The following is a 15,418-nucleotide window of genomic DNA, read 5'->3' as shown; positions in this document are numbered from 1 at the left end:
GAATAACCACAATCAATTTAGGCACAATGAAAGATAGATCCAATGAGATTTTTGAAAAGCTAAAATGAATGGGGGGGGGGGGATGCATGTTGCATGTCAGAAGTAAGAGATGGGGAAACTTCAGCCAAACTTCTCATGGGCAAAGAACAAAGGTATAAATTCTTCTAGGTAGGCAATAGCAATGTTGTGGGTGGTGTGAGCATACATTTGGCAAAAGAAATGGATAAATAAAGTGGTTGAAGTAGCCATAGCGTGTGATAGGATAATTAAGTTTAGATTAGTCTTGGAAAGCATGACAGCAGCATATATCTCTGCATATGCACCTTAAATGGGACAGGCAGATGAACAAAGGGCTGTTTTTATGAAGCCCTTTTGTAGGTTATTTCAATGACAAATGACAAGGATCTTATCTTCGTGATTGGTGACTTCAGACAAACTGGACAATGTTCTGATAGATTCTACAATGTACACAGGGGCTATGATTTTGGTTTGTGAAATGAGGGGAAAAACAAGGCTTTTGGAGTTCTATGATGCAAATAACCTGATGATCTACAACACTTACTTCAGGAAATCCGCAAGCCATTTGATCACCAATCAATCTGGTGAACACTGAGATACAGAAACTTAAAAATCCATTGAACAGTCAGAAATTTAGAAGTACCAGTTGAAGCATTTGATGACAAGGAGGAGAACTAGATGCATAACATAGATGAGAATCGGAAATTCTTATGGGACTACAGACCAAGTCTGTGGCTGGTGCAAAGTTCCAGCCAGATTGAAGGTTACAAAGTGATGAAACAATTAAATAGACAGAGGTGTAAATTCAACAAGACAGACTTAGAAAGACTGGAAGAATGGATGCAGCAGAGAATCATACCAATTAGAAGACAAGGAAGCAACAGATTTATTTAGCAAATGGAGAAGCAGAAAATAAAAAGCTTGCCAATATTCTACAGCATAAGGTGAATTTTATTTCCTTACAACTTTCTGCAATTCTATTTCCTTATAACTTTCTAAAAAATGTATATTTTGTTCATGAAGTTTTGCAGAGATACATTTTCAAGGGTGAAGATTACAAATGATGATGAAATTAAAGAATTATTCTCCCCATCCTTCTTTCATAACTCTCTTTAAAATGCATATTTTTTAAATAAAACATCATTATGTTGATAAAATTAAAGCAAATAAATTTAGAGGATGAGATCTAGACCACTTTCCACACCACCCAATTGTATTACCAACAATTTCTCTAATTTTAGCAATTTTTTAAAAAACATTTTATCAACAGAATTGCAATCTACACCTAGAGAAACATATTTCTGTGAAATTTCATTAAAAATATGCAACTTAAAGAGTTATAAGGAAACAATGTTGAGAGCAGGAAAAGATATGTACGTATGTGTGTGTATGTATATGTATACATATCTGTGTGTGTGTGCATGTGTATCTATAGACTGTATAAGTACATATATACATATGTATAAATATGAATATGGATATATCTTTACTATGAAAGAGATAAATCCTGTGCCAAGGATTACCCAAGATGGCTGGTACCTCCTCCCAACTGTAGAAACCAACCAGGAAGCCAGTCTGTCAGACATTGCCTTAAAGCTAACAACCACAACTTGTTTTTCTCTCAGTGTGTACTCCACTAACCTTTGTCTTCCTAGACTCACCCATAAATCATCAGGGCAGTGGACAGATCACCCCCCCCCCGCCAACATGTCTAAGATGTCCTATCTACTCCACTCTTAGATAGATGTTCTGACAAGAACTATAGGGTTCATCACTCTGGAAGTGGTCTTACAGCAGGATCATTCACCATCTTGAGTATTTCACCAAAAATTTTTGACAGGGTGGCTTCCTATTACAATACTGCTTTTACAAAGACTGGTTTCAAAGATAAAACTACTCACACATCCCCATCTTGGGCATACTACACTTAGAACAGATTGCATAACCATAGTTGGTTCACACTCCCCTTTTTCTTAAATGTTAAGAATAACACTGACAAACATTTTCTACTGCTAATGGATCAACATTTCCTAATTCACCACCAATTCCAGAAACAAGAACTGCATAAAAGTTGCAGCTGTACTTCTAATAGAAAAAAATATCATAATGCATAAGCAACAATACCACATGTGGTAAGTAGAAAAACCACAGTTTACTACTCAATCAATTATGTAATACTGAAGCAATAATAAATGAAGCTGAAGTTACCTCTGCCAAACATAGGAATGACAAAGTGGAAAAATCAAACAAAATTACAGTAATAATATTTCATCCTTCAGGAATGCTGAAAAGAACACAACTTTGTTAAATTACATATGGTACTATCTGTGAATTACCTGAATACAAGTTCTGAATCTTTCACTAACTGTGACCACTTTAACAAAATGATGCTTAAATACTGGAAATTCACACCACTATTGTATTGGATAAAGTTTTAACAAACAGCTGCACTCTTTTTATTCAGGTAACCCTGTTACCTGATCATCCTTCTATCTTTTAAATACAGAGTACACTAGCAGCTCCAGCACAAGAGAGGTTGTTATGTCTTCAACAAGACTAAAGGATCCCCTCAACTCACAGTTTTCTCTGCTCAATCACTGAACTGAGTACATTTTATCATGGCACCAGCACTTCTAATAGATGCCATGGAATTATCAGGATGTCATATTAATTTGAAAAGATGTGGAGATCCTATAGGATGATACCTTGTCTACTACATTTTCTTCATTCGTTAAACCCACAGTTGTACCTTTTCCCAAAGCATGGAATTTATAAATGTATCGTGACTCAAGAAACATCTCTCAACTTTACTTCAGGATGACTTGAAACTGCATGAAACGACTAACAGTAAGAATGTAAAACTATTGGATTTCAATGTGGAAATATTCCACAGACATTCGAATAAAATTTGGTGAATAACAAGAAAAATTTGTACCTGCCAAGAAAATATACAAAATGAATGGCCTATCATTACAGTAAGGTAAAAAATACAAACGTTTTGGACCAGATGAGAATGTCAAGTATGTTAGACCTATTAACAAGGGGAGGGCAAGAAATGAGTACCTCAAGAGAGGAAAAAGAATATGGTAATCTACAAGCAATATAGCTTAAAACAACTTTGTTGAGCCTATCTTGACTTCTACTTTTGGTTTTTTTGAACTGGTTATAACACGAACATAATGAGATGGACATACAGATTAGAAACTGCTCAGACTAATAAGAAATATTAATAAAACAGTGATACAAATAGACTATATTGCCCTTACAAGGAAAGCAGTCAGGGCCTTAAATCTATAAAAATGTTATTTGAGCAAGACTGTAATGCAGAAGCAACATCTCAGCAGCTACCTAGATTAAGTTTACAAATAAAAAAATGCAACTACCATTAGGATTAGGATAACTGATGCATTTTAGGCAAGGGGAATAAGGAACATAAGAAAAATTATATATGTATGTATAGCGACCAAGAGAGTGGCAAAATGTTATCAATCTTTTGTCACTGAAATCCAACGACATACAGATGTTTCCCGATTATTTCATTTCTTGATTTATTTTGTATTTTATAAAATCCTATGGTAATGGATGTGCATCAGCATTTGCAGACTTGACCAGTGGCTGGCCTAAAAAGTCATATCCACACATCACATACAAAGATGAAAGTAAATCAGAACAGTCAAGCTGAATGTGAGACAGCTATCATCTGACAAGATGAGGCAATCATCATGTATAACCATATTTAGACACACACACATGCATGCAAATCATTTTGGCATACATGTCATAGACAAATATATTATTGAGGCAATAGTTTACAGCCAGAGGCTCATTCTGTCACTTGCTCATACTTGATTTTCCAGTAAGGGATATCTTACTTTATGTCATCAAATGTCAAAGCTGTTTATGGCTTGTGGAAAAGAGAAATGCCAACAATATCATCACTGTTTATAGCTCACTTTTTGGAGAAGTTCAAATTATATATATAAAATACTTAAAAAAAGGCACATGCATGCACAGACACTTGTGTGTGTGTGTGTGTGTGTGTGTGTGTCGATGATAAATGGCTATAACAAAATACCTGCCAACCCCAACCAAGACCATCACTAACCACCAGATGTAACCTGTGGACAATTGTTCCATGCAAAAATCACTCTTGCCAGCCATCAGAAGCACCAAAATAAATGATGAAGTACAAATGAAGAAAGAAATAATTGGAAATGAAGAGAAGCTACCAGCATCCCACCCTACCATGTGCAGTACCCTATATAAGGGACTAACATTGCAGAATACACTATACCACAGTCTTCCACCAAAGTGATGCCAGCATCTAGTTCAAGCATGTGGGTTTAAAAATAGATAAATAGCTGGAGTCACATCCACAGCATTATCACAATATAACCTGAGTTGACCAATAAAGGCCTAACACTTAGAAGACATCTTGAATCTGTCTTAAATCTCTCTCTCTCTCTCTCTTCTGATATTTGATAAAACGAATGTATCTTATGTACCCACAAAACTTTAAGCCGTATGAAACTGAGTCAAATATACACACACATACACATTCATATATTAATGGTTAAACTAACTGCTAGGTAATTCTTTTTCTCTGTGTGTTATAGGTGCAGGTGCGGCTGTGTGGTCAGGAAGTTTGTTTCCCAACCATGTTTTTTGGTTCAGTATCAAGTTGTACCTTGGGCAAGTGTCTTCTACTAAATTGCTGGGTTGGCCAAAGCCTTATGAGTGGATCTGATAGACAGGAATTGAAAGAAGCCTATTGTCATCCTCCTCCTCCTCATCATTTAATGTGTGTGTGTGTGTGTGTATGTCATAGTGTCTCCTTGTCTTGACATTGTGTCACAATTGTAAATGAGCATCACTGTCATACAAGTAGTGGTGTTTATTTCTAATATTTTGTATGGGGAAGGGAAAATATTACCTTGTGTGTTAAATAGATGAAACTTAGCAACAGGAAGGGCATGCAGCCATAGAAAATCTGCGTCAAAAGACTCTATCCAGTCTATGCAAGTATGGAAAAATGGGAGTTAAAACAATGGTGATAATTTGGTTTTGTCAGTTTGTCAAAAACAAGCAAACTGAAACTTAGAAGTCACAGTCAACCTTTTGCTTGTAAACATTTAATCAAAATGTACACTGCTAAATAGTATTGAATAATCCTTCAATTTATTATCAACCCTTTAGCATTCAGATTTTGTTGTCAAATGAATTGCTTACTTATTCACATTGTTTTGAATTAATTACGGACTATCTTGTAGTTTCAAGATTTCAATGGTGTATTTGTATATTTTTAAATGATATTGTAAGGTAGGTGTAAGAGGTTGGATCTGGTCAGTTTTAACATAAAATAGGTAGAATATTTAGACTGGATATGGCTGGATTAAATGCTAAATGGTTAAATTATTTTTATACATAACTTGACATAAAAACAACATTAATATGTATACATGTACATATGTATATCTATTAAGATATAGATATGTATGTATGTATGTGTGCATACATATATGTCAGACAGATTTGTTGAGGTAGATTTGTTGTGGCCAGATGATTTTAGTGTTGCCAACTTGTATTCGTTTCCCATACTTCCTAATGACCAGACATGTTTTCTTGAAAGATTGGAAACAATCCATCAATTGAAAAATAATCACTGTTGAGTTCTATTCTTGTTTGTCATACAAAATAAATTTATGTATATGCCCATAAAGAAGCTGTTTACAGTAATATCACTTTGAAAATATTGATTCTTGTCTGATCACTGCTCTTAAGCAACATCAAGCTTAATTAGCACATCAAGCTTAATTAGCACATCAAGCTTAATTAGCACCTACATACTTGTAAGTAAAGTCCTCAGTTAAGTGTAGGCATGAGAGTGTGATTACAAAGTTCACTTCTAACCATGTGGTTTTCAATTCAGTTCTACCATATGACATCTTGGCTAAGTTTTATTTATCCCCACTTAAATGTGGATGTTCTGTTAGAACAAACTATACTGCAGTAGTTACCATGAGAAACTCTTATATTGACTTTCAGTGCAAAATGCATGCTTATTTATATCACTAGTGAGGAGATAAATCCTTTCCACCTCCAGCACCAAATCACATGACTTTGACGTTCCCAGGTCTTGTCAATGATGGACATTCGAGTGGTAGAGATAACAACAATTCATCTCCCTGCCAGCAAATAAGGGGTAAGTATTTTGTACTACAGATCCAGGCTAACTGAGCATGTAAGTGAACTTAGTAGACAGAAACTGAAAGAAACCAGTAGTATACCCAATGACTGGCAATGTATCATTGTAAACTGCTATAAAGGCAAAGGAGACACCTTGCAAAGAATGCACAATAGAAGAATCAGACAACTGGATCACACTACGAAGGCCATAGAGAGAGTCAAAGCACAACTGATCTATGACAGAGCAGACCTAGATGAGATGCAGTTTGGCCTCATGGCCAGAAGAGGTACTACAGATGCAATCTTATAAGTGAGGCAACTGCAGGAGAAATACTTGGTTAAGAATAAATCATTATTCCTGGTTTTAGCTGATTTGGAGAAGGTGTCTGACAGGGCACCACATACAGTAATTTGGTGGTAGGAATCTAACAAGGTTCAGACCTCAGTCCTCTCCTGAGGAGTTAAGACACGGTATCCATGGGAACACTAGGATGCTGATGATTTAATTCCCATAGCTAAATCCATAGAGACATTAGAAAGGAAATTCCAGGCTTGGAAGCTAAATTTAGAATCAATAGGTCTTTATTAACTAAACTTACTAAAAATGAAGGTTTTTAGTAGAAAAGAAGACAAGGTCCTGGTACCTTCAGGTGAATGCTCTTACTCAATATGCAGAAAAGAAACAGGTATAAACTTCGGCCCTTGTCTTCCTGGATTTTTTCTTTTCCATGAGTTCTATTCATATTAAATGGTGAAATGTCATGGAGAAGATGACAAAAGACCAGAATAATTGGCAGTATATGATTCCTGAGAAGAGCAGCCCACCTTGGTGAAAAAGTTCTGAGCATGCTCTTGTGCCCATGTGTGTGTGTGTGTGTGCGTGTACACACACACACACAGGCAATGATACAAATACATACTTACATATATGTGGATGTGTAGTAAGAAGCTTGCTTCCCAACCACATGAATCTGAGTTCAGTCCCACTGTGTAGCACCTTGGCCAAGTGTCTTCTGCTACAGCCTCAGGCTGACCAAAGCCTTGTGAGTGGAATTGGTAGACGGAAACTGAAAGAATCCCGTTGTATGTACGTATGTACTTATGATCTATCGATCTATCTATCTATGTGTGTTTGTCTTTGTACCCCCATCACCACGTGACAACCCAGTATTTAAGTCACCGTAACTTAGCTGTTAGGCAAAAGACACTGACAGAATAAGTACTAGGCTTAAAAAATAAGTCATGGGGTCGATTTGTTCGACTAAAAACCCTTTAAGGTGGTATACCAGCATGACTGCAGTCACATGACTGAAATACACACAAATATATAAATATGTATGTATGGATGGATGTCTGTGTTTATCTCATCATCACAAGTTTACTGGTGTTGGTGTGTTTCAGTGCATATAACTGAGAGGTCTGGTGAAGAAAGACTGGTAGTGTATGTACTAAACTTAAAAGTATGCAACAGGGTCAATCTCATCGTTTAGACTCTTCAAGGCCGTGCTCCAGCATGGCTGCAATAACCATTTATACACTTCTTTGTATTCTTTTGTTTTACTGATTGAACTGTGGACATACAGGCGCACTTCACCAAAGGGCTTTGTTGAACAAATTGGTCCCAGTAATTATTTTAAATCTGATACTCATTCTTATTATCTTTTTGCCGAACTGCTAAGTTACGCTGATGTAATAAAACGACACCAGTTTATCAAACAAAGCTGCATACACACACATGTGAATATAAATATATGCATATATACACACATACGATGCCTGGGTCTATAGAAGAAACAAGGTACAACGAAGTAAGAGTGAACCCGAAACCACCTACTTATACATCTGCCTTTGTGTGTGTGTGTGTGTGTGTGTGTGTATACATGTATACACACGCAAATATATAAGTTGAATAGCTGTATTATATGTACACACATTTTAATACATATGTATATAATTGTAAGTGTGTCACTGTTTTCATATATGTGTCTATACACATATAAATGTATGTGCCGACACATCTACGCATTTTAGCCTGGTATAGTTTGTTCAGAAATAATTTTTTATCTCTATGTCGCCGTTGTATACACATACATCTAAAATGTCAGTATATAATTATGTTTGTGTCGAAATAACAAGTGATAAACATATGTATTATAATTCCATTCACGTTTATGGTGCTTTATCAATATGTATTATATACGTTAAGGCAGCGAGCTGGTAGACTCGTTAGCACGCCGGGCAAAATGCTTACTTAGCGGCATTTCGTCCGTCTTATCGTTCCGATTTCAAATTCCGACGAGGTTGACTTTGCCTTTCATCCTCTTGGGATCGATACCAGTTGAGTACTGGAGTCGATGTAACTGACTTATCCCCCCCGTCCCCAAATTGGTGGTATGGAGCCAACATCTGAAACCAATATCATATTTATACTTTAGTGTTCACCACCGTTCGTACTCAACTTACTTTCAACTCCCAGCTTGCCATGTGACTGTTTATATACTAATGTACGATTTTGCATACGTAATTTGCATACCGCCAAACGAAATGTTATGGTATTTGCTCGATAACTGGGCACCCAATTCGTTGGAGGCGTCTCACTGTGTTTTGATTATATTTGTGGAATACCTCGATGAATCTATTTTTATCTAGTACAAGAAGATTGTCTTGTCATGTAGAATGTTAACCACTAACTAAATGGTGTCCCATCATAGTGGAGCAGTTTTCTCATTGGCTTCTTGCCTTAAACCGCACCCAAATATCGGTCCCTATGAACATTTAAATGACACTGCTCGTAAATAATAATTCCCAAGCTGTTTCTGCTGTTAAATCTTAAATTCGACGTTGGGTTGGCGTAATTATTAGAGCGTTGGGCCAATAGCTTAGAGGTATTAGTTAGAGCTTTATGTGTTCTTAGTTCAAATCTAGCCGAGATCAACTGTCAATTATTTTTGCAGGATCGCCAAAACAGAGTATAGCGTCGATTAATATGCCTACAATTCACACTAGAGATGAATGGAAAGAGGGGTTTTGTAAATATCTTTCGACTTCGTAAATCCCACAAACCCCTTGTTTCAATAAAAAGCAGTCTTCAAGTTTCTACAGTAGTTAGCAGATGATTATTACGCTTGGCAAACTGTAAAATAGTGATTCGCCCTCATCACGCGATGAATTTACTTTCTAAAGAGTGAAATTAACAGAAGAAAACATGCGAATTTCAAATTGCCAATCGTGTAACTGACAAAGATGTAAACGGGACATAACAGTTCTCTACAGTTGACGCGATTAGATATATAGACATGTGCACGTGACATATTTGTTTACATAGCAACACGACACTACTGTCTGAACAAAATTTCACGAACATCTGCTTGGGAGGAAAGAAAAAAAATGTCAAAACTAATTTAATTTCTTTCGGTGACGTTATACACGGTCATAGTTGCCAATGGCTAACTCGAAAACTCGTGCATCTCCAGAATAAGTACCTTAACAAAGATTTATATCTCTTCTTACTGTTATTAGACATTAACGATTTCCAATATTTCTACATAATATCTGCAATTGAACTTTCCTACAGAAAATGTCACACCAAAATTGTTCAAATTGGACCTAGACGTTTTCATAAGTTTACGTTACATTGATGTTTTTAATATTATACTAATAATTATTATTTAATCACACTGATAACGCATAACAAGCACTGTATTTTGGTTAACACTGCAGATTTGCTGCGGGGAGTCTTTAAAGTAAGGAAATTTTAGTCAACATTAAGCACATGATGTGAAACTATATCAGTAGTATGCAGTCGTCGTTGAAGATATGGCCTGCAGCTACAAGTGTCACTGCTACAAAGTTCAACAACTACGTAAGACTGCTGCATTGTATATTTATTAACCGCTACCTAATTATTAAAAGGAATAAAATATATTGGGTAAAAAAAATCTTAGTAAATTTCAAGTCGACTTTGAAGATAAACACTCCCAAGCTCTGAAATACCAAACTGGAAATGGAATAAACACCTACTGAAACAATGACATTATACAAGTAGCCACATAGATGCACACACACACACACGCATATGTATATATATATATATATATATATATATATATATATATATATATATATATATATATATATATATATATATATATGTGTGTGTGTGTGTGTGTGTGTGTGTGTGTGTGTGACTGATAATGCACACACACACACATACATACATACAGGCACACCATTGCTTACTGATATTTAGTTATAAAAGACTAAACGACAGGGGAGTCTCATTTAGAAACTTATAGCAGGAAATTTATATATAAGCATATGTTGAGAAAAGGTTAAAGTTCATGAAGTTGGTTGTTAAAGGGGAAAACAGTAAAATCGCTAATTGAATGAATCAGAGTAGCTGGCTGTGCCACTTAGCAACACAATGCTAAAGTGACGTCAAGCTGGAAAGTGCATTGTGGGACAGTCAAAATTAACATGGCGCTATTGTAGAATGCCATGTGGAACTAACTGGAGTAGGACAGAATTTAGGCATTCATTAATCACTTACACACATATAATTCGTTGTAACACCTCATCTAAAAATCAGCGTAGGGTCTTTTCAAATTTTGAGTGAATAATAAAGAAAACATTTCGTTCAGGGATAGGTAGCTGTTGATTGTTAAATGTGATATTATACCAGTGGGATGGCGGCCATAAAGGGCAGAGGACTGACATGACAAGCGAGGGATACTAAATATCTTAAAAACATTGTAATAAAGTTATCTGAACAATTAAAAAATGACTGTCGAACATGGAAGATATAGTTCGAATAAATATTCATTTACTGTCAAAAATAATATTATAAAAATATAAGATAATTTGTAGAAGCAAAACTTAAGCACCAACTACAATTGAAGTAAACACTTGCGCTTAGTATAAATATCTATGAACATCAGCCAGATTCCATAATAGCAAACTGTAAGATAAACTTACCTGTGTTCACAGAATACTGCAACATTCTCTTCTTTCTCTAATTGGTGTAGCATTCATCTCCCGCACAATCTCAATAAAGACATTGTCGATGTTAAGTGTGGTTTTAGCAGAAGTCTCAAAGAATGGGCAGCCCCAGTTATCAGATAGAAGAGCTCCGTCTATAGTATTCACTTCACGCTGAGTCTGGGCAAGATCGACTTTGTTCCCAACCAACAACATAGGGATCCGATCGACACCTTTCACTCGCATAATCTGTTCACGCATAGTTTTGATATCCTGGAAAGTCTGCAGACTAGTAATGCTATATACTATAACAAAGCCTTGGCCGTTTTTTATGTACAAGTCTCTCATAGAAGCAAACTGTTCCGTGCCGGCTGTATCCAAGATCTCTAGAACACAAGGAGCAGTCTCCACTTCGATCTCCTTCCGATAGAAATCTTCAATAGTCGGATCATATTTCTCCATAAAATTACCAGACACAAACCGCACGGTGAGAGCGCTTTTGCCAACACCTCCGCTACCTAAAACAACCACTTTGTATTCCTTCATAATGAGTTTTAGTGCCAATTTTCAAAAAAATTGATATTGAAAAGAATAGACAAATAACAGATCAAGAAAACTACTTGGATTAATTTAGCAACGATTAATTAGTATAATCATTTTCCCTTCTTTTTATTATTTGGTTAAAAAATATTCCAGATTTTGGTTCGGAGGCTGTTTTAATCAGAGACGATACGAATATAATTATCTGTATGTAAACGACGTTTGAGCAGTAAAAAGTCTTTTCTTTATTTGATATTTTTCATTGTATGTAGTTTTCTGTCAACGAGGTTGATAGGACGGCAGTTTGAATAGCTGATTTAATCACTAGACAAATAAAAAGAAAATTATTGAGTAGATAGCAAAACAATAAGGTGTACAAGATGGTAAATTTAAGGAAGTATGAGAAAAACATATGACAAGTAGCCTAAACTGAGAGTCGCGAAGATGTTTAAAACGTAGAACAAACGTTGACAGCCGTTGCTGATGTAAACACAATGACACAAGCTTTAAATTAATGCTACAAATTAAATAAAATGTAAATAAAATTTTTTAAATGTATTTCTGTTTTACAAAAGTAAAGATGATAATGAAAAAGAAACTCACAAGTTGAAATGTTATTGAACAGGCCAACGAGAGAGAAAGACTCGCTGAGATTAGGAGTGTCAAGTGAATGAACAGAGGAAGTGTGATTGTATGTGTGCGTGTGTGTGATAATCTGTATGCGTTTAAGTGTTATGCACATAGTTAACAGACTTTAAGAGCATTGGTACAATAGTACCGCAGTTGGTAACTGTAGAAAGGTAACATTTCGTTAATCGACAATAAGAACTGGGAATAAAAAAAGGATAACGTTAAAGAAAAAGGGAATTTCTCTAAGTAGCGAGCGACATAAGAGTCACACAGCAGGATAAAGAGTAAAAAACAGTATTTATAACGTCCCATTAAGATGAAGAATGCTAAAAAGGTTAGAAAGAGAACTATGTAGAACTCTTGTTTCAACCAGCAATAAGATCTAAAGCCAAATATGATCTTTAATACAATCGTTCTATATGTGAGCATTTTACTGTACCTTTTCGAAGCTCTGCTCCAGCGTGCGAGGCTGAACAAGTAAATAGTAATTTTCAACAAACGTCTGGTTGTCTAAGATGCTTACCAAAGAGCAGCATCCATTTTGGATGGAGAGATCCAATTAACATCTCTAACACAGAAGAGTTCTACGCGATGACGCTCCGAGTTTAGCACTCAGCAGTTGCAGCAGTTTCTTTCTTTCTTCTATGAAATAACAGCTCACCTGCTACTTTAATTGAATTCTGTGTTCTCAGCTTCTATTCTGAAACTGTTGTCGAGACTCGCTACTACTGTTTCTCCTCGTTGCTCATTCTCGTTCTATTGATTACAAACTGAGTAATAGAAATCTTGAACTAATTAAAGAACAATTCTGGTTTGGGATGTTAGAAAGAAACATGCGCTTCTTCGACAAGTTCCTTAAGTATTTAAAATTGTTTCGATATGGTCCATGATAACAGATGCAATGAATATAAAAACAACAAAATTACTTAATTTAGAATGTCTTACACATTTTTTTTTTCGAAAACAGATTTTTAACGAGTTATATTACATCTTAACATATTCACACATTCAACAATACTCTTTTAATATATTTCGTGGATCTTTAAAATACCAATGGTTTGTAACATAAAACAGCTACTAATATAAAGAATGACTGATATACCATATTACTTACGTTTATTGTCTATAATTCTATATAGTTGCAATATACAAATCTTGATATATGTATCGTACTAACAAGCATGATTTTTTCTTAATGTAAAATAGGAAGTTGTGACGTTAACATCCTAAGCGAAGCGGTTCCTACTGGGAGTGGAAACCGAACGGTGAATTTGATTCGCCGAAATCATTCTCGCGCACCGCACGACTCCGATCGATTTGAAAATACCAATAAGAGGAGCCTCTATGCTGGCCTTCGATTTGCTACAAATAGCAGCCAAATCTCGTCAAACCACACCCTGCCATTCACAAAATAAATAAATAAAATGACGTACTCCTGGTTACACAGTAACTGAAAACAAGATGGGACTGTGATAGAAATTCATTTGATTATACGTCTTTCCGATTGAAGCAGTTTTGGGACTAAACAACACGGCACATATGTGATGGTTCAGTCAGCTAGAAATAACAGCCAAATTTCCGTCATATCAAACTCTACTCTCTGGAAGAATATTGTAATACTAATGATGCTTCGCTTTTGATCATAGTTCTGCTGAGTGACTGCTGATTGTGGATAAACAACACATAAGAGTAGAATAACTGAATGTTGTTTCCATTTCCACCATAGGTAACATGAAGTGGTTCTAATCAGCATAATGTTTCCATAGAGCTCGTTTTGCAATAAAATGAAACTTTTTTAATTATTATACATTAGTCTGGAGAATCGGTGATCAAAGCCGCTTACTGCTTTCCTTGATTAGAGTTTAGTGAGATCTGGATGGTTAAATTAGTCTTCATCATCATCATCATCATCATTTTAACGTCCACTTTTTCTTGCTTGCACGAGTCGAAGCAGATTTTCTATGGCCGGATGCCCTTCCTGTTGCCAACCCTCTCTTGGTTCCAGTTTTATTGTTGCGACATAGTTATAGAGCAAAATGTAAACAGGAAAGAAGTTCTCGGAAAGAAAAATTACCATATTTACTCATGTATTGTACAAGAAATTTAATACAAAGCATCTGGGAAGTAACATCATACGAGAGTGTAAAAAAAAACAAAGCAAAAAAAAGAACAGGATAAAATATGCGCTTTATAGGTACAAAAAGTGGGGTTTACATTATAGCTGAGATTTCATTGTTCTTGAATAAATATAAGTTGAATGTGTAGGGAAAGCTACAACCGAAGGGAAGTTCATGATAGCAATTCATAATAAATTTGCTGTTATAGAAGAATAGTAATGATTTACTGTCGTATAAATAGTTGCATTGCTTAATGTAGAACAGTTTTTAATTATTGTGTAGTCTAGGTTAGCACAGATCTCCTCAAAATGAAATCAGTGCTTCTTGAATGAGATGGAACTGTGAGGGTTGAAAATGCATAGGTAACATTACAAACTTTATAATGCTAAAATTTAAAGTCTTTCTGTGTTTGTCTCATGATTGTAGTGAAAGCAGTACACTGTGACAATAAAATGTTTGGACTTGTATATATACCCTTAACCCTTTAGTATTCAAATTACTTTGTCAAATAGCAATGCTTTTTTATTCACATCATTTTGAATTAATCATGCATTATCTTGTAACTTTGCGATATTGATGATATGATTGTTTATGTTTAGAATGACATTGTAGGGTAGGTGTGAGAAGCTGGATCTTGCCAGTTTGAATATATAACATTCATTTTCCATGCTGGCATGGTTGTCCATGCACCAAACTATTTGAAATTTCCAACTACCTTCAGCGACTTCCTTGCCTATGCAGTTTGAATCCCAGTTCTTCTTCCATGCCCTCATACATTCTACGCATTACATAGTCCAGTGGGAAGCAAGGATGCAGAGGAGCACTATGAAACACTGACAAATGTCATCAATGAAATACCAAAACACCATGTTACCATAGAATGCAGTGATTTTAATGCTCATTTGAACGAGGATGCAGTCCTCTACACATTCCATAGGGAAACCAACAAG

General features: G+C 35.6%; 1 protein-coding gene across 3 annotated transcripts in view; it reads right to left on the bottom strand.

The window, feature by feature from the left end:
- Window positions 1–14,042, bottom strand: part of LOC106884107 (ras-related protein Rap-2c) — a 59,389-nt gene extending 45,347 nt beyond the window's left edge. The window contains exons 1-2 of one of the 3 annotated variants that reach the window (XM_014935329.2): window positions 13,466–14,042; window positions 11,179–12,045 (exon numbers count right to left, since the gene is read on the bottom strand). In XM_014935329.2, the coding sequence (XP_014790815.1) occupies window positions 11,185–11,727 (543 nt within the window). In that variant the 5' untranslated portion in view covers window positions 11,728–12,045; window positions 13,466–14,042 and the 3' untranslated portion in view covers window positions 11,179–11,184. Of the gene's footprint in view, window positions 1–11,178; window positions 12,046–12,324; window positions 12,510–12,790; window positions 13,269–13,465 lie in introns of those variants that run through there. The other 2 variants (XM_014935328.2, XM_014935330.2) reach the window with 2 other exon arrangements.
- Between the last annotated feature and the right edge of the window lie 1,376 nt (window positions 14,043–15,418).

This window comes from Octopus bimaculoides, chromosome 19 (assembly GCF_001194135.2).
Source record: "Octopus bimaculoides isolate UCB-OBI-ISO-001 chromosome 19, ASM119413v2, whole genome shotgun sequence".
Lineage (NCBI taxonomy): Eukaryota > Metazoa > Mollusca > Cephalopoda > Octopoda > Octopodidae > Octopus > Octopus bimaculoides.
This window is presented reverse-complemented; position numbering and strand designations above follow the sequence as displayed.